At 44.4% G+C, this 22,232-nt stretch overlaps 1 protein-coding gene across 4 annotated transcripts in view; it reads left to right on the top strand.

Moving 5' to 3' along the window:
* The window catches only part of LOC120758291 (contactin-3-like), a 97,214-nt gene that overhangs the window by 67,094 nt on the left and 7,888 nt on the right, over window positions 1-22,232 (top strand). For all 4 annotated transcript variants that reach the window (XM_040076389.2, XM_040076391.2, XM_058422232.1 and 1 more), the window contains exons 7-16: window positions 2,157-2,293; window positions 4,311-4,440; window positions 5,465-5,615; window positions 12,939-13,066; window positions 14,398-14,573; window positions 17,165-17,282; window positions 18,391-18,549; window positions 19,411-19,560; window positions 20,395-20,465; window positions 21,548-21,782. In XM_040076389.2, coding sequence (XP_039932323.1) covers window positions 2,157-2,293; window positions 4,311-4,440; window positions 5,465-5,615; window positions 12,939-13,066; window positions 14,398-14,573; window positions 17,165-17,282; window positions 18,391-18,549; window positions 19,411-19,560; window positions 20,395-20,465; window positions 21,548-21,782 — 1,455 coding nt within the window. The remainder of the gene's footprint in view (window positions 1-2,156; window positions 2,294-4,310; window positions 4,441-5,464; window positions 5,616-12,938; window positions 13,067-14,397; window positions 14,574-17,164; window positions 17,283-18,390; window positions 18,550-19,410; window positions 19,561-20,394; window positions 20,466-21,547; window positions 21,783-22,232) is intronic.

Here is a 22,232-nt window from a genome sequence, read left to right as displayed (position 1 = left end):
TCCATCAGCAGTCTCTTGTGGACAGACAAGCACCAGGAATTTCTCACCCTGTGCCTTGGGAAGCTGTTCTGTGCTTTTCTGCTTTATTGTATCACGTGGGAATTTGGGAAACCCTCCTATGGAGACTGCCTGACACAGAGTCCTGAAACAAGATTAGACAATGTGTTTTTTGGGTTTTTTTATTGGTAGAATTGAATCCAAGATCTTTAGACTTGAAAATGGTTTATATATAACCCACTATCAAGTGGAGCTGGGCAGCAGATGTTAAACATTCCACGTGTATGGATCCATCAGTAATTCAAGCACTGCTGAACGCTGCATAAATATTTAGCTGTGCAAAGTGCTCATTACCTGGAGCCCTGAGCTTTCATTCCCTTGGCACGTGTGTGGCAAATTGTCCCAGTGACAATGTGAGATGAGGTAGTGGCTGTCTGGAGCTCCGGTGTTGTGACGTGAGCTTTGAAGATGTAACCCCAGTTAACAGCAGTGAAATTGTACATCCATGTGACACAAAGATCAGGGAGTCCTGTCTTTTGCAGCTGGCCTCGATAAAGAGGGTGCAAAAAATAAATGATCCCCAAATCGGTAAAAGGTGTTAATCCTCATGGGGATGTGGAGAAAAAAAGAATAAATATTCAGAGGGTTTCACTGTCAGCAAATGTTGGTTGAATTCCATTATTTATTGCTAGTTAAAACCTCAGTGAATACATTTGAGGAAGTTCTTCTGTAAGATGTTAACCCTCAATATGGACACATAAATCATAAATAGATCAATAATCATTATCATAAAAGCCTGGTGCTGTGTGTGGTTGTGTTGAGGTCTTTTCACTGCATTGCAGAACCCGGGACCGAGAGGAAATTTCCATGCTAGGACACAAGGAACCTTTTAAAATGAAATTAGTGCCAGCCCTCATCCAGACCTGGTGCTGTGCCCGTGGCAGTGGAAAGGTTCAGCTCTCAGCTGTGCCCGCAGGCAAATCATTAATTACCCTGGCCTGAGTTAATTGCTGCTGGAGCTCCATTGTAGGGGGAAGTTCAGTGGGAATTAATCTGACCTTCTGTGCTTCCCAGACTCGTGTGTTTAATAATGTCTTCCTGCATCACCAGGGATTTGTTTTCTCCCGGTTGTTTTCATATGAGGGAGGTATGAGGTTTTCCTGAATTACTGACTTAAGCAAATTGACTCTGCAGAATTCTTTGCCCATAGCTAAGAGTTTGCAGCCAAGTTTCATCCTACTCTTTCATCTGTTTTTTTTTTTTTTTTTTTCTTTTTCCATAGGCAGTGTCCACAATTTATCTTTTCTTGGAGAAATAGCATAGGCTGAGATTATAAACTTCCTGGTAACTTAAATAAATTCAAAGAAAATTCACAAATTACCTATAAAACAGTGTTGAATTGGTGTGTGAAATAGCACTAAAGGAATAAAAATAAATTACTTTTGTCTTTCATGCATTGGTGTTTATTTGCCAAGTGAGCCTTCTCCTTCCTGTGGAATCTGTTACAGATGTTTTAAATATCTTTACAGTTTTAACTGTATTTTGGGTAATTCTGAAGGATGTGTGGTATTATTGCATCAAATTTTGGCTTAAAAAATACTGATTTTTATGGACTTTATTCCACTGGTTTGCATTCCCCGAATTCTGTGCCAAGACTTCTGCTTTCAAAACCAATCTCGTATATCCATGTTTTCATCCAGTTAAGTGCTGCCTTGCATTAGAAAACAATTTAAATGGTATTTAGCACTAAGGCTGACACACCATTATTTTTTTTTTTTAGGACTTAAAGGATTCTCTTCAGCATTAATTTGATGATTTAGCCACATCACTTATTTAATTTCAGTCTCCCCATTAATGTCTTTCTCTTACATTTGCCTCGATTGCAAAATGATGTTGTTTAATCCTTAGTGATTTTAATATTGGTTTCACTAGTCCAGCTTTAGTGACCTGCGCTCTGGATTTCCTTCTGGTTCAGTGCTCGTAATAAAAATGTGTAAGAGGAATAGTAAGTTATTTGTTTTATCAGGGGGCTTGAAGCAGGACCAGTGGGAAGCTCTGTTGGTGAAGCAGAAAGCTGATGAGTTCTGTGCCCAGTAACCCTTTGATTCTGCTCTGGGGCAGTAACCTGTGAGGGTCTTTGTTGTGTCTTTTATCTGCAGCAAAGCCCCACTGGATCCAGACCATAAAGGATGTGGAAGTTGCTGTGGAGGACACCTTATACTGGGACTGCAGAGCGAGTGGGAAGCCCAAACCATCCTACAGGTGGCTGAAGAACGGAGAGCAGCTGGCAATAGAGGTAACATTCCGCTTGGAAAAAGGGGTGCTGCGTAAAATTAACAGCACCCGTGCAAACAGGAGGATCCAAAACTCCCTGGTGTTAGTCAGGAGAAATCTTTGATACCGGGTTTGTGTTTTTGACAGCATCCTGATGAAGCCTCAAAAGCTGCAAAGACTTTTTTATGTTGTACAAAAATATTCCTAAAGCTAAAAGCAGATTCGAAGACAATAGAAGCACAGAAAGAAACACGCAAGGAATGACTGGAGAAGGAAGTTTAATAATATTCTAAATAAAGAACTATAAATAAGGCATGGAGGGCTTGAATTATTTTACTACATTTGCAGCTGACATTTCATTAGAGGTAGTAAGAAAATATTTTCCGACTTCTTGACAAAACTCCTGAAGATTCATGGGTTTACCACTACTTGTTGCAAAGAATAGAATACAAAAAGCAACATGACATAGATGTTTGCTTTAATGCAGTTGTTGTAGTAAATTAATTGAAAGTAATGCATTTGGTGACAGGATAAATAGATTGAACTTCGAAGGTGAAAGGTCAGAAATGCAGGATGGGATCTGGTACCCCTTATTTACTGATTTTAAATCTCACTACTTTGTTGGAAAACAGCCCTGTTCAGGAGCATAAACTCCAGGCATCTTGCCCTTGGCCAGTCCTTGTGGCTTTTTGGGGAATTTTTGAAGTGCTCAGGTGAATTCACTGGGTGGTTCTGAAAAATGAGCAGAGCGCTGGGAAGCATTTCTTACATGTGTGGGCAAAAAGGACTGGTGGTGCTTTGTGGGCAGGTTAAATGAGGGAGCACAGAATCTCCCCTGGGTGAGTTAAGAGCATTGTTGCTGTGTCGTACAGAGTCACTGAGGTAATGGGCTTTTTTCAACTCGTACAAAAATACCTTGGAATCCTTCACTCTCCCCATTTCTCCAGTTTGGAGTGTCGCTGTCCAGCCTTTTGGCATGATGTCAGGGCAGAGGTGTGACTTCCTCGGGAAGTAGCGAAGGAGCTCTGGGAGAACCAGCCCTGAGGAGTTCTCTGTGTGCAGTGATCAGGTGTCTTCTGCTCCTTGGCTGCAATCATCCCTCGTGCTGGGATTCCAAGGAATTCCCCCTTCACAAACATCTCTTAGGGTTGTTCCACTCTCCCCTTCTCCATGAACAAATCTTTTTCAAGGGCAGCAGCTTGGGATGCTGCAGAGGAGACCCAGGCAGGGAGACTCAGGCATTTTTCCTCTTTGGGGTTGTTTTCTGTCTGTCTGGATGAGCCCCTCACACTCAGCTGGGACAGGACCTGGCAGGGAAGGAGCTGAGCCGTCCTGGACTCACCCTGTGCTTGGGCCAGCTGCCCTTGGCCTCCTAAGCCAGGTGCAGACACAAAAAGCAGCCCTTAGAAAATACTTCTGGGCAGGTAGCTTGGGGTTTTGTCCCTTGACTGTGTCTCTGGCTTTCCCCAGAGCCGATGCTCCTTTGGGTTTGTCTTTCTCACCCGTTCTGCCGCTCACATTAGTCACTTGCTGCTGTAATGGAGCTTTCCAGGAAGAAGCAAGGTGAGGAGACCCGGATCCTTGAGTATCTGTGCTGGCTCCAAGGCGCTTCAGTTTGTGCCTTTGGTTTAATGGCTGATGGAATTTTTTCTGCGCAGTGTTAGAGCTCGTTAGCAAGTGGCACATGTGAAATCTGAACAGGGTGAAATGCCGGTGCCATCTGCACGGTTTGGATACTCTGCTCCGTCTGAGGGGGCTGGTAGGGTTCTGTCTGTGTGTCTGGAGAAATAAAAGGGCGTTTGAGACTGCAGCTGGGCAAATTTGAAGAATTCCTTGGTACACTGCGTTGATCTCCATATCTGATCACCGTTGCTGTACCATGATGCAGTCGTGTCACTTCCTTTAGAACTGTTTTCATGATTATGCTTTTGCATTTCCCCTGTTCATTGTATTTATGCTGTCCTGTTTCTGTTCCTTACTTATTTTAAATTTTTCACAGGAAATATATCATCAGTAAAGATATTTTTCTTAATATTCAGGGAAGGATCCAAATTGAAAATGGTGCACTTACAATATCAAATCTAAATCTGACAGATTCTGGCAGATACCAGTGCATAGCTGAAAATAAACATGGTGTCATCTCTTCGAGTGCAGAGCTCAGGGTTGTAGGTAAGATGTTCCTTTTTTCACTAAAACACAAACCTCATTATCCCTCTCCACACCCCCTCAGATTTAACTCACTCGGCTGCTGTCACTGAAATAAAACGTTTTTTGTCAACCTGATGTCTTTATCTGCAGGGCTGAGGAGTTGAGTCATCTGCTGCCAGAGGATTTTCAGGCCAATCATTCATTTACAACAGCGCAGGATAAATTATTCACGAGGGGAAGAGCAGGGATGGGGGTTTGGTTTGGGCAGGAGGATCGAAACCTCTGGGGTGCTGTGGAGGTGGCGCTGGCTCCATCAGCTGCTGTCACCTCTGTGTGGGGCTCAGGGACACCCTGGGGTTAAAAACCTCTGTGTGCAGCCCCTCTGGAGCCAGGGAACAGGGAGTGGCATTCACCACCCCAGCCTGCCTGTGCTTGGGGCTGAAGCAGTGCCCGCTGTTAGTTTGGGGGCTGACACACTCACACTTGGGCAGTTTCTCCCTCCAGCAGCATCCAAACTAAGCTGTAACAGCGCTGTGTTGTGGGGACACAGGTTATTTCCTTTGTGGTGTTGATTAGCACACGTTCCTTCAGCCTTGCTCTCCTCTAACACTGAATTTCCTTTCCAAGTTCATGGGAAAGCTGCCCCGTCATTTCCTGTCGTCTGACGTGCTTTGGCACGTGAAACTGGGAACTTTCCTGTTCCCTGGGGTTCAGTGAGACTCCTGGTGTGATGTTGATGAGGTAAATCTGCTGCCCCCAGCACAGCAGCCAGTTGGGCAGGTGCTGAACACTCGCTGGGTTCATTCAGTGGGCTTCAGTCACTGTGATCTTCTGTTGGGTGCTCACCTGCACGGCTGAGACCTTAGGTAGCAGGATGGGGTACAAAAAAGGAGGAGGAAATTCCTAATAGCCCATTAGAAGATCTGTCTGAACTAATTAATGGTGTTAATTGTGTTTGAGAAGTGCTCGTGTAAGTGCTAAATGGTAGTATCATTAATTTCATTGGAAGTGCTTTATTTCACTACTGCTGCCCCTTCTGTTTCAGCTGCTGCTCCAGATTTTTCCAAGAGTCCAATGAGGAGACTGATCCAGGTTCAGATAGGCAGCACAGTTGATTTTGAGTGCAAACCCAAAGCTTTCCCTAAGGCCAAATGTTCCTGGAAGAAGGGAGGTGAGCAGCTACACGAAAATGAAAGGTACCACGTTACATTGGTTTATTTGTTTTAATCTTACAAGAAGCTTTTGTGTATCGTTTTATGCAGGAGATCCAAACACTTGTAAAGTCTCTCTGAAGTCTGGCTGGCCTGGGGGTTTTCTGATTTTTTTGTTTTGTTTTGTTTTGGGGTTTTTTTTGTGATGGTGTGAGAGCACTGAGAGTGCACGTGTGGTGCTTTCTCTAAGGTCAAGGGTCAGATTTTGTTTTTCAGTTGAATGTAGAGTTTGGCCTGATTTAGAGAGAGCCAGGAGCTGATAGAAAACTGGGAATGCAAAGCCTGTGCAAAAACACTGAAAGGCTTCAACAAACTGCTCTGAAAATGTTGGCAAAGGAGCAGTTGAGGTGTGTTACAGCCATGGGGGTGATAGAGCTGAGAAAAGAAAGAAAAGTTAATTGAGAGGTCAAGAGCAGCAGCTGAAAACATAAAAAGAAAAGGAAAGTGCTCTTCCAGGTTCTTTTCAAGCAGCCGTGATCCTACCAGGGATAACAGATGTCATCATTGCTTACGTGGCAGTGGATGTGTTTTGAGAATGTGATTCTCAGGGGAGGGTTTGTGATTCACCCATGCCCCCAGCTATTGATTTCCAACAACATGTAAATGTGTTTTTTTTCCCAGCAATACCCATTAAAGCGTTATTGAATTAGTCATAAACCGAAACTGCACACGTGTGCTGGTTAAACTGTATAAAAGGACAGCGCAGGGCTCTGCTTGTGAGCAGCCTTTGGGTTTGCATCTCTCCCACGCTGGGCACTGCTGACTTTCCAGCCTTTCTCTTCTACATTTTCAGTGTTTACACAGGCTGGGAGTTTCAGGGAGCGAGCTGGGGCAGCAAAGAAGCTCCGTGGAGGACAGGTGTGATGAAGAGAGTTTCAGGTCTGATTTAGCATGGATAATAGTCGGTGGGCACACTTCAGTGCTCAGGACAGGCTGTGCACGCTCAGAGGAGCCAGAATAGTTTGTTGGGAGCTCCCTCTGGCCCCAGGTCAGCCTTTCTGTCCCAGTTAGACGCAGGCTGCAGTGCCAGCAGCAGCTCTGGAGGGTCACAGTGTTTGCTGGGAGCAGTGGGGACAGGCTGGCTGTGTGTGTTCCTCTGGTGTCATTGGCAGGGTAACTCACGGGCAGCATCCAGAGCAGCAGACATGAGCCTGGGGAAGCCACAGGTGTGGGTTTTGAGGGAGGATTGCCATGGCAGCATGGTGTGATTTAAGGAATGTGTCCCTGCTCCCCTAGGACTGGGCGTTGATTTGTGCAAAGCTTAGCCTGCTTCCGAATTAAACAAAATTCTTCTGGTCCTATTCCTGTAAAACACCACGTTGTGCTTTCCTTTTGCAATTTCTGAGCACAGAAGTTGCTGTGATAGATAAAACCTGGAGAGATGCAGTGGAGACCTTTATTTGTTCCATCCTGAGGCTGGAGCTGTCTCCTTGTGCCCAGAAGCTTTGGGCAATCGTCTTTGCCCTTTGTTCACAGGGGCCACAGGAGTTTTCGTGCGTTCTGGTGTTAAGTGTTGTCAAATGTGACCATTTGGCAGAAGTTGGAGCATCTGTTGTTGCAGAGCTGGACGTGGTGCCACAGCCTCGCTGGCTGCCTGCCTGCAAGCAGGCGAGCAAAATCCCCTTCAAAACAGCATCCCCCGGTTATGGAACGCTTCTAGCCTTTAATTAAACAGTACTAATGCATGAAATTAAACGATGACCTCTAAAATTTATGTGGAACCTGTTGCTTTTTGGTGGATCTCGATCGGTTTTATTTTTATGACTGCTTTTGCGAAGCGTGTACAAAAAAAATGCACGGCGCCTGATTTTGTCCGTTTAGGAGAATTCCTAGCTTTTGTCCCCGTTCCATTTCCATGAAAAGTAGAATGGTGCCAGGCTTCATTTGGGGTGATAGTGCCAGGCTGAAGAAATCAACACTCAGTTTCCAAAAACGAATTGAATGTGATGCTGCCTGCTTAGGTTTATGAACATAAATTACAGCTGTTGCTTCTGCCAAGTGCAGGTAATTCCAAAATATGACCCAGAGTGTGCATTTTTGACAACATACTGTAAATGGCTTCCAGAGGAAGCACAATAACAAGGCAGTAATCCTGAATTAATCTGAAAGAAGTAAACTCTCCTTCAGAGAAGAGCAGAGTGTGGCTCTTTGCAGAAAACCCTGGAGTTCATTCCTGTCTGCTGTGAATAGTTGCAATTCCTGAATTTCGTGCAGTTCCTCAATTCCTGCAGTTCGGGACAGGGTTTCAAATTAGCAGGGCTTTTTTTCAGCCATTTGCTCCCTTTCCGGTGGAGAAGTCTGGTGGGGAGGGTTTCCTCTTTTTTAATTGCAGCAAAGAGGAGGAAAAAGTTCCTGCCACAAGGGAGGTCCAGCATGGACAGCACCTGCGAGAGGTGCTGGGGTGGCAGAAGGAGCTGAATTTTAATTACGTTTCTTAATGTCTTAAGGAAACTCCCATTTGAGTAATGAAGGTAAAGCACAAATACTTGAATTTCTTGTCATCAGAGAACTCAGGTTTCACTGAGGTACTGACCACAGTGCTTTAGTAAAGCCTGAGAGGGTTTCGTTTGGATGGCGCTGTCGCTCGTATTCTTAATTTATTTTTAAATGGTGCTGCTTTTTTCCTGTATGCAGAAGATTTGGATAATGACTCAGTAAATTTTAATTAAATGAGCTGAATGTAGTGTGTCTTGTGGAGGGGAGAAAATATAATTCAAAATGGATTCATGAGCTCTGGGCTGAGAAATCGCTCAGCATTGAAGAAAGCAATCTTGTTTCTTGTTAATTTTGCAAAATACGTGATTCTTTTTTTTTTTTTTTCTAGAATATCTTTAATAAAGAGAGCTAAACATTAAAGAGCAATGGAGTGCAGAGTAGCGAAAGCATAGGATAACATGCAGAAGGAAAGATGGAAAATGGGAATTAAATTTATTGGGTGCCTGAGACAGCTCCACCTCCAGATAGATGAATTTTTGTTTTCAAAAACTCTTTTTATCCTCCAGAAAAGGAGGAGTAGATGTTCCACCAAGGTTAAATGCTCCTGATGCTGATTTAACTCACCAAAACCAGAATAAATACTAAAATAGCTGCGACCCAGACATAACCCCTTCCAAAGTTTCCTTAATGTTTTATGTATGTACATGACTTTTAATTTTCAGTTCGTGCTTGACAGTTGCTGCCTGTGGGCTGTGGTGGGTCCTGAACTCCTGGCTCAAATACCTGACTGGAAGGGGGTTAAAAACCAGGATTTTGTGGAAATGCAGAGCAGCATTTCACCTTGAAACAAACTCACCTTTATTCCTAGATGTTTCTAAATTTACCAAGACTAGAAAAAGATGCGAAGATGCTGCAGAGGCTTCAGTAAAAGACTTCCCAGTGCAATTCCCTCAGGAAAACTCCAGTTCTAGCAGCTGTCATTGTGGCCAAGTGATGGCAGATTAAGGGAGGAAGGAAATAATTCCTGATAAAAAATTGCACTGTACTTAGAAGTATTAGTTAATGATTTTAGCTTCCCTGCAATTTGAATTAAATATTTTTATTCATTTTGTTGTACAGTTTGAAATGCTGTGATGTGAAAAGTAATGCATTTACTTGCCAGTACTTGCATAGGATTTTTTTTTTGCTGACTTGCCTGTTAATTAATCTGCTTTAATTGAGTTGGAATTTGATTGATACATTAAAAGACAGTTTTGACCCAGTTTTCCACTGTTCCTCTGCACTGAAGAGTTACGAACTGGAAAGGAATGTGTTTATGTTTATTACCATATCAATAAGCATCTAAAATAGTTGAAGGTTTTTTTTTTTTTGCTGAATAATCTGACAAATGAAGCAGACAGTGATTCCTGAACTTGGTAACGTCTGGTAGTTCAGTAATAAAGCATTGCCCTGGGAAGATGGAGAGGTTTGCAGTCGTTAACAGCTGCGTTAATTGCACCAGGGTTCAGTGGATCATGAGGCACATTCTGTCTTCTCTCTCTCTAAATATATATATGATGTATACATTTTTTTATATATCATATATATTTATATACTTTATATTAATATAGGTATTAAATACATATTATATAGTAATATGTATATTATGTATTTTATATACAATATACTATATACTACATACTACATATGATATACTATATGATATATGATATATGATATATGATATATATTATATATAATGAGGTATATATATTTTAAAATAAGTTTATAAAGAGAGATAACTTCTCTCAAATCAGGAACCCCAAAGCCCTGAAGTTGTTTAATCCTCCTCCTCATCCTGCTGACCTCGGTGTCAGGGTGTGGGTGTGAGTTAAGGGGGTTTTATTTGACTGTAGAGAAAAAGAATCTCCCCAGACATCAATTTCCCCCCAGTTTTGCTGAGGAATTAGTGAGAGATGATGAGTTTGTCAACGATGCTTTGATCTGATGACCAAACAGGTCTAAATCCATCTCCAGCTGGAACTGAGGTGGATTTAGGACCTTCACTCCCCCCATGGTCCCTTTTAAAGGGATAAAGGCTTCGTGCCATTCTCCAGGGTATCCCAAGGGTGCAGAAAATGGGATTTCCATGGAAAATTGCTGGCCTTCAGCAAAACCACCTGTGGATGCAAAAGGAATGGCAAAGGCTGGGTTGTTACTCTTGTGTGTCGCAGGTCTGGGTCTCTCCCTGGCGGTGTTCCAGCACCCTGTGTTGAATATTGAATAATTCTAAAAGCAGAGCTCATTCTGGGTTTAGGGTTTCCATAGGCTCCGAGCTGCATTTACTGCTCTGTAATTGGAAAAAGTGGGGCATTGCTCTTTTTCTAATTTACCAGTAAAGATTTTATATCGACTATAATATTTTTTTTCTCAAATTGATTTTTTTTTTTTTTTTGCTGTATTGTTTGCTTTTTGTTTTTAATTCTAGAAAAAAAAAATTATTCTTAATTACCTCTGGGTTTTAATAAGCTTCCTGTTTAATTATTTTGGGCAAGCTAGGCTTACAGGTAGCTCAGAGCACTCTAAAATTAATTCATTTTAATTAAACAATAGAACTTTTCAGGTTTATTCCCTGATCCTGCTTTTTCCTTTGTTTGATCTTTGGCTTTGTCAACTTTCTTTAAGTTTGTATTTTTTTCTATTGGAAACTGCATCAAAGTAGATGAAGCCTCAGCTAGAAAGTGCAACAGCAATTGCTTGTGACCATAATTGATATATTTTAACACCCTTTTTTGATGTCATCCTAATTACCTATAAAATGCATCACTCATGTCTTTAACACATTTAAAATACCTATAAACCATATGGCACGGTTTAATTAATCTTAAATGTTCCATCTAACATGAAGTGCAGCCAAATATGACTTAGGAATTTTCCAAAACAAGTTAATGAACCTCAGGAAAGTCGCTGGTGAGGCACATCCTCCCTTGAAACAAAACTCCTCAAATGCCACCACCGTCGGCTGAGGTACCTCAGGGTGCTCTGTGGTTATAAATGGATTAAACTGCCTATTTATGGCTCGCTTTCTCACCCCAATAAGGTGCTTTTGTCTGTTTTTCTGACAGGGTGACTTGGTACCTCTGGTAATTTGCATCTGCTAATTCTGTTATTGCAGCACCTATGCTCAGAGGAGGAGTAGCTCAGCTGCAGCGCTGAGAGCTGAAACTCCCTTTTTAAGGAAATACAAAACGCAATATTGAACTAATTAAGTGGGAAAAAAAAGCGTTTAAAAGTTGTGTATATTCCTGTAATTCCAAAAACGCTGTTTCCCTGTCCAGATTCCTGCTTTCAGAGGTTCCAGACAGCCTCCAGGAGGCTTTGAGGATGAGGTGAATTTGCTGTCCAGGCAGTGGAATTCCAGAGCCCTGCTGGACATCCACCGCTGTGGTTTGCATTTCGGGAAGGCGGGTTTGGGTGTGCAGGATGAGATCACTGAAGATGACCGTTTCCTGAAGAAATTTCCCTCCAAAATCCAATCTAAGCCTCCCTGACCATTCCTGTTGTCACCTGGGCGAAGGGACTGAGCCCTCCCTCACCACAACCTCGGGTCAGGGTTGTGGAGGGTTTATCCCATACTGATCCCAACGCTGCAGAACTCACCTGGGACGAGTGACAGGGCATCTACTGACATTAGTTTACCTCAAGAGCGTGGCAAATAAAAAGAGCAGCGGAGGTGTTAATTAACGAGTAATTAATTAACCCTTTTGTACTGAATAGAGCAGCGGGTTGATAACGAGGCACGTGCAAGCGAGCAGGCAGAACCCTCCCAGCTCTTCTGAGGGAGGAGGGAAGGTGGCAGTGCGAAGTTTGACGACATTTGCTGCCTTTTCAGCTGGCTCTTCCCCTGAAAGCCAGCGAGACTCCAGCTGATGCAGGCAGAGCTTTGCCTGCAGGGGTTTTGTTTGCTGCCCTGTCCATCCTGTAGCTGAGTGCAGAGCATTCCCAAATCACCATCCAGCCCGGGTGCTGTGCTCCAGCTTGGTGCCTCTCAGTTGGGCTGATGGGATGTGAGAGAAAAGCTTTTTTGACTTGGGCATATCAGGAAAACGGGTACCTTTTGTTAATTACCGTGGATGTTTTTGTATATATTCGGTTATTTTGCTGCTGCGGGTTGTCTGAGGATAGAAGTCCCCGCAGCTGTGGGTAGAATAGATGGGAGGACAAGAAATAGGGAAAGAGGGAGGCAAATCAGCCCTACATCCCTCCAGTGCTGCTGTCTGGGATGTCACCTCTGCTTTGGGGACGTTCCTGCTCCCCTGTGCCTGCCAGTGCTGTGGGTTTTCTTCTGTCCACATCTTTCATGAGCACCTTCCTGCTTTTCCATGCTCTCGCTTGTGGGGGGTTGCGTGGGGCGAAGGGAATTTTCTGTCCTGCAAGTCCTTCCACAAAGGAAGTTGATGAACAATCCCATGGAGTTGTCATGGTAATCACAGTTATTCTGAAGTTGCTGTGCAAGGTTGCTTGAGGTAAACAACAAAAGAGCTGAAAATTATTCCGGTTTCAATTGGTGCAGCTAAAAAAGATGGAGCTCTTGTGGGGTTTCTCTCTTTCACACACATACATGTGCCCACATCTCTTAAAAACTTGGTTCTCTGGGTGTCCAAAATGGTGTGTCCAAATAAGTGGTTGGGTTCAGATTTGTTGTTTATTTTCAGTGGATTGTCACACCATTTTCAACCCCCAGGCTGGTAATTGTCCTGGTTTCGGCTGGCGTAGAGCTCACTTTCTTCTTAATTGTCGATACAGATTAACGTGTCCGAGATAACAGTAAAGCACTGAAACATTTTATCTACAAATTCTGCCCCTCTTAAAATCTCCCGGTGATTTTTTTAGGATCACACTGTTAAAGGATGGAGGACTAAGGATAGCCAACGTGACCAAGGGGGATGCTGGCAGCTACACGTGCCTGGCCACAAACCAGTTTGGAACAGCCAGGGGCTCCACCAGCTTGGTAGTTACAGGTGGGTGAGCTGGGACACAGGGGCTGGAGCTGGAATTGCAGACTCAGGAGCCTGCAGGGATGTGGTAGAATGTGAAGAGTATGAGAAGTTATTTATTCAATGTATGAAGATAAAAGGATAGCTGTTACAGCTCTTTTATTAGCTGGAAAGACACTGAGGGAATTTTCTGCCTTCTGACAAAGATATTTCTCAGATGTGAGGGAGTTCTGAACGCTTCCCTCCCTCCTCTCACTTCTCCAAACACTAAATTGTGCAATTACGCTTTTAAGTTCGTGGGGGTTTTTTAATTTGTTATGAAAAAAACATGTCAATCAAAAAAAAAAATCTTCGAGGTAATTTTATATTCCAGTCGAAAATCTCTTTTGCCCAACGGAGGTTTAAATGCTGTTTGCTTATGGAAAAAGATGTGGTGGAAACTCCAGCTGCAGGGGAGCATTCAGGGACTCCACGGGCAGTAGAACACATGGTCTTTCAAAAGCAAATTTTTTACAGAACTCATGTTCAGAGGGATCCTTCCTCCAAGTCATCCATTCCTGGCTGCTGGTTGAGATACTGGATGAAAAGAGCCAGGGGCTTGTGAAGTTTATCTGAAAAATGTCTTCTCCCATAATGTTCTTTTTCAAAGATTTCAATGCCTGAAAGATTTCCCAAATTCAGAATTACATATCCTGGATGTCTCATAGGTCCAAACAGAATTATTTTGTTCAGTGAATTAACAGCTTCATGTTTCCAGCCTGTGCTCCTAAATGATTCATGTCCCTTTATATACAAATAATAGAATTATATACTAGAGAATTCCTAGAATTAAATTTTATTTTTAAAATATTTACAATAGCTGAAATTTTTCTCTGTTAATGTGATTCTGGAATAACAAACAGGTGTTCTTAATGACACTGTTTATGTTCTGTGTGATGTATGGACCCAGATATCCAGTGTGTTCTCCCTTAAGTGGATTTCCTCCAGTTTCTGGGCTTTATTAGGTTCTTCCCTCACTCCCACCTCCTCATCTGCCCAGTGGCTGCTGCTGCTTCGGAGCACAGTGGGATTGCTGAGAGCCACCCAGCTGTGGAGTGGCAATTCCTGCCTGTGGATTCCGCTTGCTGGAGTGGGCTGGCTGCGCTCAGCAGGCTCAGATTCACCTTGCCAGTGAATTTGAATCCCAGCTCCTCCTGGGAAGTGCAAGGACACAAAGCTCCAGGCAGCATTCCCAGTCCAGCTGCATCTTTGGAGGTGGCTGTCACTGATCCCCTCCCAACATGGGGGGATAGCAGTGACAGGCAAAGCTCAGCAGTGCAGGAAAATCCAATAACCAGTGTCTGTGCTCCCTGCAGAGCCCACCAGGATCACCTTGGCCCCTTCCAACATGGATGTCACCGTGGGGGAGAGCGTGGTGCTGCCCTGCCAGGTGCAGCACGATCCCCTGCTGGACATCAGCTTCACCTGGTACTTCAACGGGACCCGCACGGACTTCCAGAGGGACGCCTCGCACTTCGAGAAGGTTGGAGGGGTGAGTGCAAACCCTTCCCTTCCCTTCCCTTCCCTTCCCTTCCCTTCCCTTCCCTTCCCTTCCCTTCCCTTCCCTTCCCTTCCCTTCCCTTCCCTTCCCTTCCCTTCCCTTCCCTTCCCTTCCCTTCCCTTCCCTTCCCCTTTAGCCAGCACAAACTCCTTTTTCCTCATGCTAAAAACGAAGTTGTTTGTTCTTTGAGATTTCTCTTCTGTGTTGAAAGGAAATCCTCCCTTGGCCCAGCTTGCTGCCCATCACTCGTTGCTCATGTGCCCTGTGTTTTAGACCTGAAGTTTTTAAGTTCTTAATTTCATTTCTACCTGGCTTTCCTCGGGATCACATGAAGCACGGCAATGGCAGACACAGGAGCCTGACACAAAGAAATTGGTCATGAGGGATTTTATAGACTATGGACATTCAGGGGTTTTGTTTTTTTAAGCTGTTATTTGTGTGAAGAGGAATTTGAGCTTGTTGGTAGAAAACTTCACAGGCTACCAAGAGATCCATGAAAATACTTTATGAGCTTTATATCACATTCGGGTCAGTGGAATATTTCAATCTAGAGTTACATGCAGATCGTGATGAGTAAATAATCCTAAATATGTTCCAAACCTTCCAGTAGGTCCAGTGTGTATTTATTAAATGGAAATATCATTGCAAAAAGTAACTTCAGCTTAATATTTATTTTTTTGATGGATGCATTTCCATGTACTCATGTCTGGGAGGCCTGAGGTCTCTGACATCTTGTAATTTTTTGGATGTTCTGGGAGCACCACTTGATCTTCCAGGTGGTTGGAAAACTGCGGGATGTGAGGCTGTCTTGCTGCTTTTTTTGGTTTTTTGTTAGCCAGGTGATTTATCAAAGAGCATGGCAGACCGAGCAGATGCCCAAATTCTGAGCGGACTTGCCCCAAAACTGGGGATCACCAGCGATGGCTGGAGTTGTCCTGCAGCCAGGACAGGCCTGAGGGATTCCAGCAGCTGCTCCTGCAGCAGGGGATGCTCAGTGTTTGTGTTCCAGGCAGCTGGGGAAGGGAGGAAGGTGATTCCAGTGACACCGGGGCTTGTCCGCCCTGCCAGAGGCTGAGTGTGGCCAGGCAGGGGTGGGAATCCCCGACGGAAAGGGGTGCCTGCTGCAGGGGAGCTTCCTGCTGCCCCCCGGTCCCTTGAGGCTCTTCCCAAAGCCCCACAAATTACTGAAATGCGCTGTTAACATTTTTCTGGGGTTTGTTTCAAGTAAAACCGTTCTGTTTGAGGCTCCCCCTCCCCGTTGTTGAGATGTCTCCAATCGAGTTTGCCGAAATGGGTTTGTGTAGGACGTGATTTGCTTGCATTCGCTGCCGGTGTTGGGCATTCCCTGAATATCCACTTCCAGTCGAGGAGATGGATTTTAGATTGCTTTTGACTCAACTTTTAATTCATTGTAAGCAATCAGCGCTGAATTGTCCTGCAAACAGCTTCCATCTGTGCTTTCACTGAAGACCAGGCACACACATGGAAGGGAATCAGGCAGAATTGGCTTCAGCTTGTGTTGGGTAAAGAGCTGAGACATTGTAATGCTGAAACAAAGAAAAATAACCAAATGTTTTGAAAGGTTCATGTTTCTTCCAAGACTAAAATAAACTTCATGTCTTTGCCTTGCTCCTAAACTAGTGTTTGCCCGTGAATCAGTGGCCGAGGTAGCTGGAAAGGCCCACAAATTAGGGTTCTGTCCTTGAAGGAAATGCTGCTTCTGCAGAAAACTAAAATTTAAAAATTAAAATTTAAAAATTAAAATCTGACTGAGGCGTTTTTCACCTGGAAAATTCAGTTGGAACTGAGTTAAGGCAGTAATTCAGCTGACACAAAGACAAGATTTTTTTTTTTTTAAGGGGCACTGTCTAGCAAAGATTTAATATCAAGTCCTCTGTTCAGTGGTGTAGAAAACAAACAGTGCACAAAGAGCCCTAATGTGATAGGGAGTTACAGTTTCGTTCAAGTTTTATTTCTGTTTCCCCTGATGCAGGAAATAACCACATCTGAGAGAGAACAACAGGGAAAAAAAAGAGTAAAGATTAAATACTCAGTGAATAGCAAAGAATAGAACTTGGCCTTGTAAAATGGGAAGTTTAGCCTAGAATGTGCAACCTTTAAATGGAGGTGCTCACAATAACCTGGAGAATGGACGCATTTGAACTCCTTAAAAATCTGTCATGACTTGACTTACAAGTTCTAGATAAAAACTCTGTGGATTCTGTCTAGAAATCAATTTGGTAATGACCACAGAAAACACATTTTTCTCTTTTTAGGGCTTTGAGACAAATAGTCACAGGTCACTGAGGTTACTGGGGTTTCCAGGCAGGAGATGCTTTCCCAGTATGAGCTCTCCATGTTGGAGTTCATTTCCCCAAAAAAAGGGAGTATTTCCTCATGTTTTTTTGGGAAAACGCTCCCAGACAACAAGCACAGAGCTGCTGATGGGCAGTAATTTACTGCCCTGAAATGCGTCTTTTGAGCAACTTCACGTTTCTGGTGCATTTATTTCCCCTTTGCAAAGAAAACATTGGACAGCAAGGGAGGTATATCTGCATTAATTCCGTTCTGTGTTCCCCCAGAGTGCATCAGGGGACTTAATGATCAGGAACATCCAGCTGAAGCACAGTGGGAAGTACGTGTGCATGGTGAAGACAGAGGTGGACAGCGTGGCCTCTGCTGCTGACCTCATCGTGCGAGGTACAGCCCAGCCCAGCCCCAGATCACCTTTTCCATCCTATTTTATGTTGCAGCCTATAGAAATAACTGATGTTTGAGGTTACAGGACCAATCCATTGGCTTGGATAGCGTGATGAATGGCTGTGAGTTGAATGATGTCACTCTGACTTGCAGCTAGGGAGGATTACAGCTCAGGCTTTGGGTGAAGCCTGATCTTTCCCAGAGAAATTAGGAGCTGGAGGTTGTAATAGTGACTGCACATCTTTTTTCATTGCCAGTCCTTCAGGTCACTGCCAAGAGGGAACTCATTGGCAGCTCTGAGGCAGCTGGAGTTGCTGCCTCTGCAGACTGAAGTGTTGGAGACTCCAGAATCCTTCGTGTGTAATGGGCAATTCTGCCAGAGCCCGGGAGAGGCTTTGTCCTAGGGTTTAAAGCCTATAATGAAGGATTATTCCCTTTGATTCCGAGTTGGAATGCTCGCAGTTGAGCCAGAATTGTGTCTTTCTTCGCTGATGTTACAGCTACATTTATTGCAAGGTAAAAGCTTGGATCTAGAGAAGCACATTATGTGATCAGCACTTACTCAATGTATTTTAAAATGTCCAGTATTTTCTCATTGTTAATTCACTGTTACTCATTTCAACCCCCTTTGCTGGTGCAGGTGAGACAAAACCCAACATTTTGGCCAAGAAGTGCCCAGAATGAGGATTTTTCCAGGAGGCAGCAGGAAGTTTGTCTGACTGAGTTGCTGCTTCTGGTGCTGGTCAGATGTGCTTAAAAATTGTTCCCAGTGCCTTGTACAGTAAAGAAGTTGTAGGTAAAAAGAATTCCAGACTATAGAGATGTATCTGTAGATTAAAGAGGACATTGAGGACTGAAGGAAAAGACATTGGAGGGTTGTGCTGAACAAGGGTTCTTGTTTGAAAACCCAGTCATCTGTTCTGCCCTTGAGAGCATTTCAGGCTGAAATTATCGCAGTTTAGTGAATGTAAAACCTGGTTCTTATTCCAGTCTGAATTGTTTTCCTCCTCCCTGAGGAAGAAAGAAGGGGAATCCATCCTGCTGGAAGTGATTCCCAGACTGCTTCAGGGCTTCACCCAACTCTGCCTGGTTTCCCATCCGATTGCAGGCTCTCCTGGGCCCCCTGAGCACGTGAAGGTGGACGAGATCACGGACACCACTGCCCAGATCTCCTGGCAGGAGGGCACGGACAACCACAGCCCCGTGACCACCTACACCATCCAGGCCAGGACTCCCTTCTCCGTGGGCTGGCAGCGAGCCACCACAGGTGAGCACAGTTCCCAGCCCAGGCTCTGTGGGAATGTCTCTGTGTCTAGGTTTGGAAAGACAGGCCAGGGAAAGCTGGAGCCTCCCTTGGAGTGGAGAATATAACCCCCCCCTCTCCTCCAAATTATTATAGTTTGGAATTTAAGGGGCTCTCAGGCAAGGATATGGGAATAGGAATAACACAGTTCTTTACTAGGGAATAGGAATAACAGTTCTTTACTAGGACTATTAAAAGTGTAGTAGTACAAAAAAGCAGACAAACAAACAAACAAACAATAAATAAATAAATAAAAATGCTGTCAGAGTCAGAGCATGACCTGACCCCCTGTTGGTCAGGGTGTTGGGAGCAGTCCAACCAAGTCCTCCTGGAGTGACAGATGTGGTTCTGTTGGAGCAGAGATGATCCTGTAGAAGGGTCCTGTGGTGATGGGATGGTTCTGATGTTCCTCTGGCAATCCAGTGCACACAGGCTGTGCTGCTGTTCCCAGTCCCAGGTTTTATCCAGGTAGGAATGCCGGGCTCCTCCCCTGGGCGCAGCATCTCCCAATGGATGATGGAATTGTCTCAGCCATGCAGTGAGCCTGGATGGCCCAGGAACAGCAGAGATCCCTGCAGGGAGGATGATGTGGAAGAGATAAAGAACACTCTCCCAGCTGGTTTAACAGCTGCCCATTAACAGGACACACCCACCCCTCCATCCAGGAGTCATGAGGAGTTGGTCATAGAAGAGGGAAGAAAACCCCACCCCAACCAATTTCAACAGATGATAATAGAACACGTACTTTTGGTTACATTTTGCATTGCAGCCCAAGACACTCTGGCGCCGTGTTCCTGAGTCTCCTTTTCCCTTTCTCTTTCCCAGTTCCGGATGTGATCGACGGGAAAACCTTCACGAGCACAGTAGTGGATTTAAATCCTTGGGTTGAATATGAATTCCGTGTAGTTGCCAGTAACAAAATAGGAGGTGGAGAGCCTAGTTTGCCCTCAGAAAAAGTAAGAACTGAAGAGGCAGGTTAGTGGGTCCTTCTATTTGTTTTTAATTCAAGAATTTTGATTATTAACAAAGAAAAGGAGCGTTCATATCTTTGGCTCTTGGCAAACAAGCTTGGAATTGCCTTTGGGTATAAAAGCCTGTCACAAGTTTGTTCATATTTTTTCATTTAGCTGTGGGACAGTTTGTGTTGCATTACTGAACATCACAGAAGCGTAACATCTAAATCCATTTAAACTGTATTTACAGTGCCAAAATCTGCCAGTTCAGGCAGTGCTGCAGAGTCTGAAGGTATTAATGGATGGAAAGAGGTTCATTTTGACAGGGATTTTTCATTCCTGGTGTTTGATCAGTGAAACCCTTCCATGTAACAAGCATGTGGCTCAGAAGAACCCATCAGTTATAACCCCACTTCACTTGGAATGGGGCCATTTCCCAATTTATCTGCATAACATCCCTGGAAGTGTTCAAGGACGTGGAATTCTGAGCAACATGCTCTACTGGAAAGGTGTCCTGGAGCAAGAGGATCTTTGGGGTCTGTTGTAACACAGGCTGTTCTCTGGGTTCACTCTAGAAAAGTGAATTGTGTCTCCAGTTTTTAGAAGTTCCTAGACACAGCAGACGTGGTGTAACCTGTGAGCTGCTGAGGTGCTCCAGGTGCCTGGGAAAGCCCCAGGCTGGCCCAGGGAAGGATGAATGTGGGTCAGGGCTGGGGCTTTCCAGTGCTGCCCCTCAAAACATTTACCCTAATTGCAGGAGGAGTATGACTGTGGGTTAAACTCAGAGCATGAGGGAGGTGTGTTGTGTTCTCTTGTCTCTGCTCCGTGCAGACTTCTCTGCCTTTCCTTTCCACAGTTCCCGAAATCCCCCCGTCTGAGGTCAGTGGGGGAGGAGGCAGCAGATCTGAGCTGGTCATAACGTGGGATGTAAGTCTGATGGGGTGAAGTTTTATTCACAGCGCTTCTTTTCTTCATTTTCTCTCTGCTGTCCCTGAATTTCCCTGGCTGCAGCAGCTCATCCTCTGGGATGTGCCCGTGCTCTGTGCCACGTGTGATGTCACACTGGGATTGCTTCTCTTCTCAGATGTTACTGCTGAAGAGGGGGCAGGAGGGAAGGGGGATGGTTAGGCCAAAGAACTGGGCTTTGCAGTGCAGACTTGCAGTTCTTGCTTTCCCACCAGTAAATCTGGATGCACACGCTAACCAATACAATTTATATTCTGTATCCCTTTTTTAATGATTTAAAGGTCTGTTAATATTCTCTTCCTAGCATTGACTACTCTGTGTGGTTATCTAATCATAATCACATCAGAAGGAGGTTTAAGGCACTGTATGAAGGTGGTATTGGATTCTCTAATAGCTGACCAAGCAGATACTCATTTTTTATGAACTGTGGATTGATAAAAGAAAAGTGTTTACTGAAGAGTGTCTTGAAGCAGAAAACTTAGTGAAAACCAGAGATTATTCCTGAAAGTTGATCTCTTCTTGAAATGCAAGCCTTAAAATAGGTTGAAGGGAGCACATTTTGCTGTGCTGTCGGATTATACCTTTTTCAGACCCAGAGATGGGACAGCTGAGAGGCGTTTTTAGAGACATTTATTCCATTTTCAGTCTCATGTGAGGGGTGAGACAGTACAGATGTTACAATTCACTCCATCACAACCAGAAGCTAAACTATTTCCTAATTACAACACATTATAAGCGTTTCTTGGCCTGTCAGCTTTTGCCCCACCATGCTGTTAACGCCTTAAAGCCAATCATCTAAAATTATCCCTCGTGGGTCCTACTACAGTGCATCTTTCTTGGTTCTATTTCTCCAAAGTACCTAGTCTGTTTGCTTTGAGAACTCTCCACAAATCCATTTCCCACGTTGTGCCGGAGTTAATTGGCTGAGGGTTTGATGCTGAGCACAGTGCCAGCGCCTGCGTCGTGTCCGTGAGTCGTGTCCGTGAGTTTCTCCCTGCCCAGCGTCCCCAGTGGCCTCACAGATGCGTGCTGTCCTGTCCCAGCCCGTCCCCGAGGAGCTGCAGAACGGGGAAGGATTCGGGTACGTGGTGGCATTCCGCCCCTCGGGCACCACGACGTGGATCCAGACCGTGGTGACCTCCCCTGACACCCCCAGATACGTCTTCAGGAACGAGAGCATCCTGCCCTTCTCGCCCTACGAGGTCAAGGTCGGGGTCTACAACAACAAAGGAGAGGGGCCCTTCAGCGCCGTCACCACGGTGTTCTCAGCTGAGGAAGGTACAGCCTTGAGCCTGGGGTTTCTTGCCTTCTTTTCTTCCTGTTAGGGCCGGGATTAATGCACAGGAGACGCAGTTCCCATGTTTGGACTCTGTGTTTATTAATTTTTATCTATAGCACAGTCTCAGGAGTCGTGAGTTCTAGCTAACAAGGTGGAAAATGGATGGCTCTAACTCCTTCCAAGGTCTTCTTAAGCATAAACTATCCAATAATGAGATGACACCTCTATTATTTATATTTTTAACCCAGTAATTCACCACCCGAGGGCTGCAGGAGGAACTCTTTCACCCAGTTAGAAAAAAACACCCAAAGCCATGAAGAAGGTGAAAGAGGAAGAACTCAGCCTACGCCCTAAATCTTCCATATTGCTCTGTATATATTACTATATACTAAAACCTTAAACTCTTAAGTTTTTCACCCTGTGATATCACACAATCCTATTCAAACTCC

Source organism: Hirundo rustica, chromosome 12 (genome assembly GCF_015227805.2).
Source record: "Hirundo rustica isolate bHirRus1 chromosome 12, bHirRus1.pri.v3, whole genome shotgun sequence".
Taxonomy (NCBI): Eukaryota; Metazoa; Chordata; class Aves; order Passeriformes; family Hirundinidae; genus Hirundo; species Hirundo rustica.
This window is presented reverse-complemented; position numbering and strand designations above follow the sequence as displayed.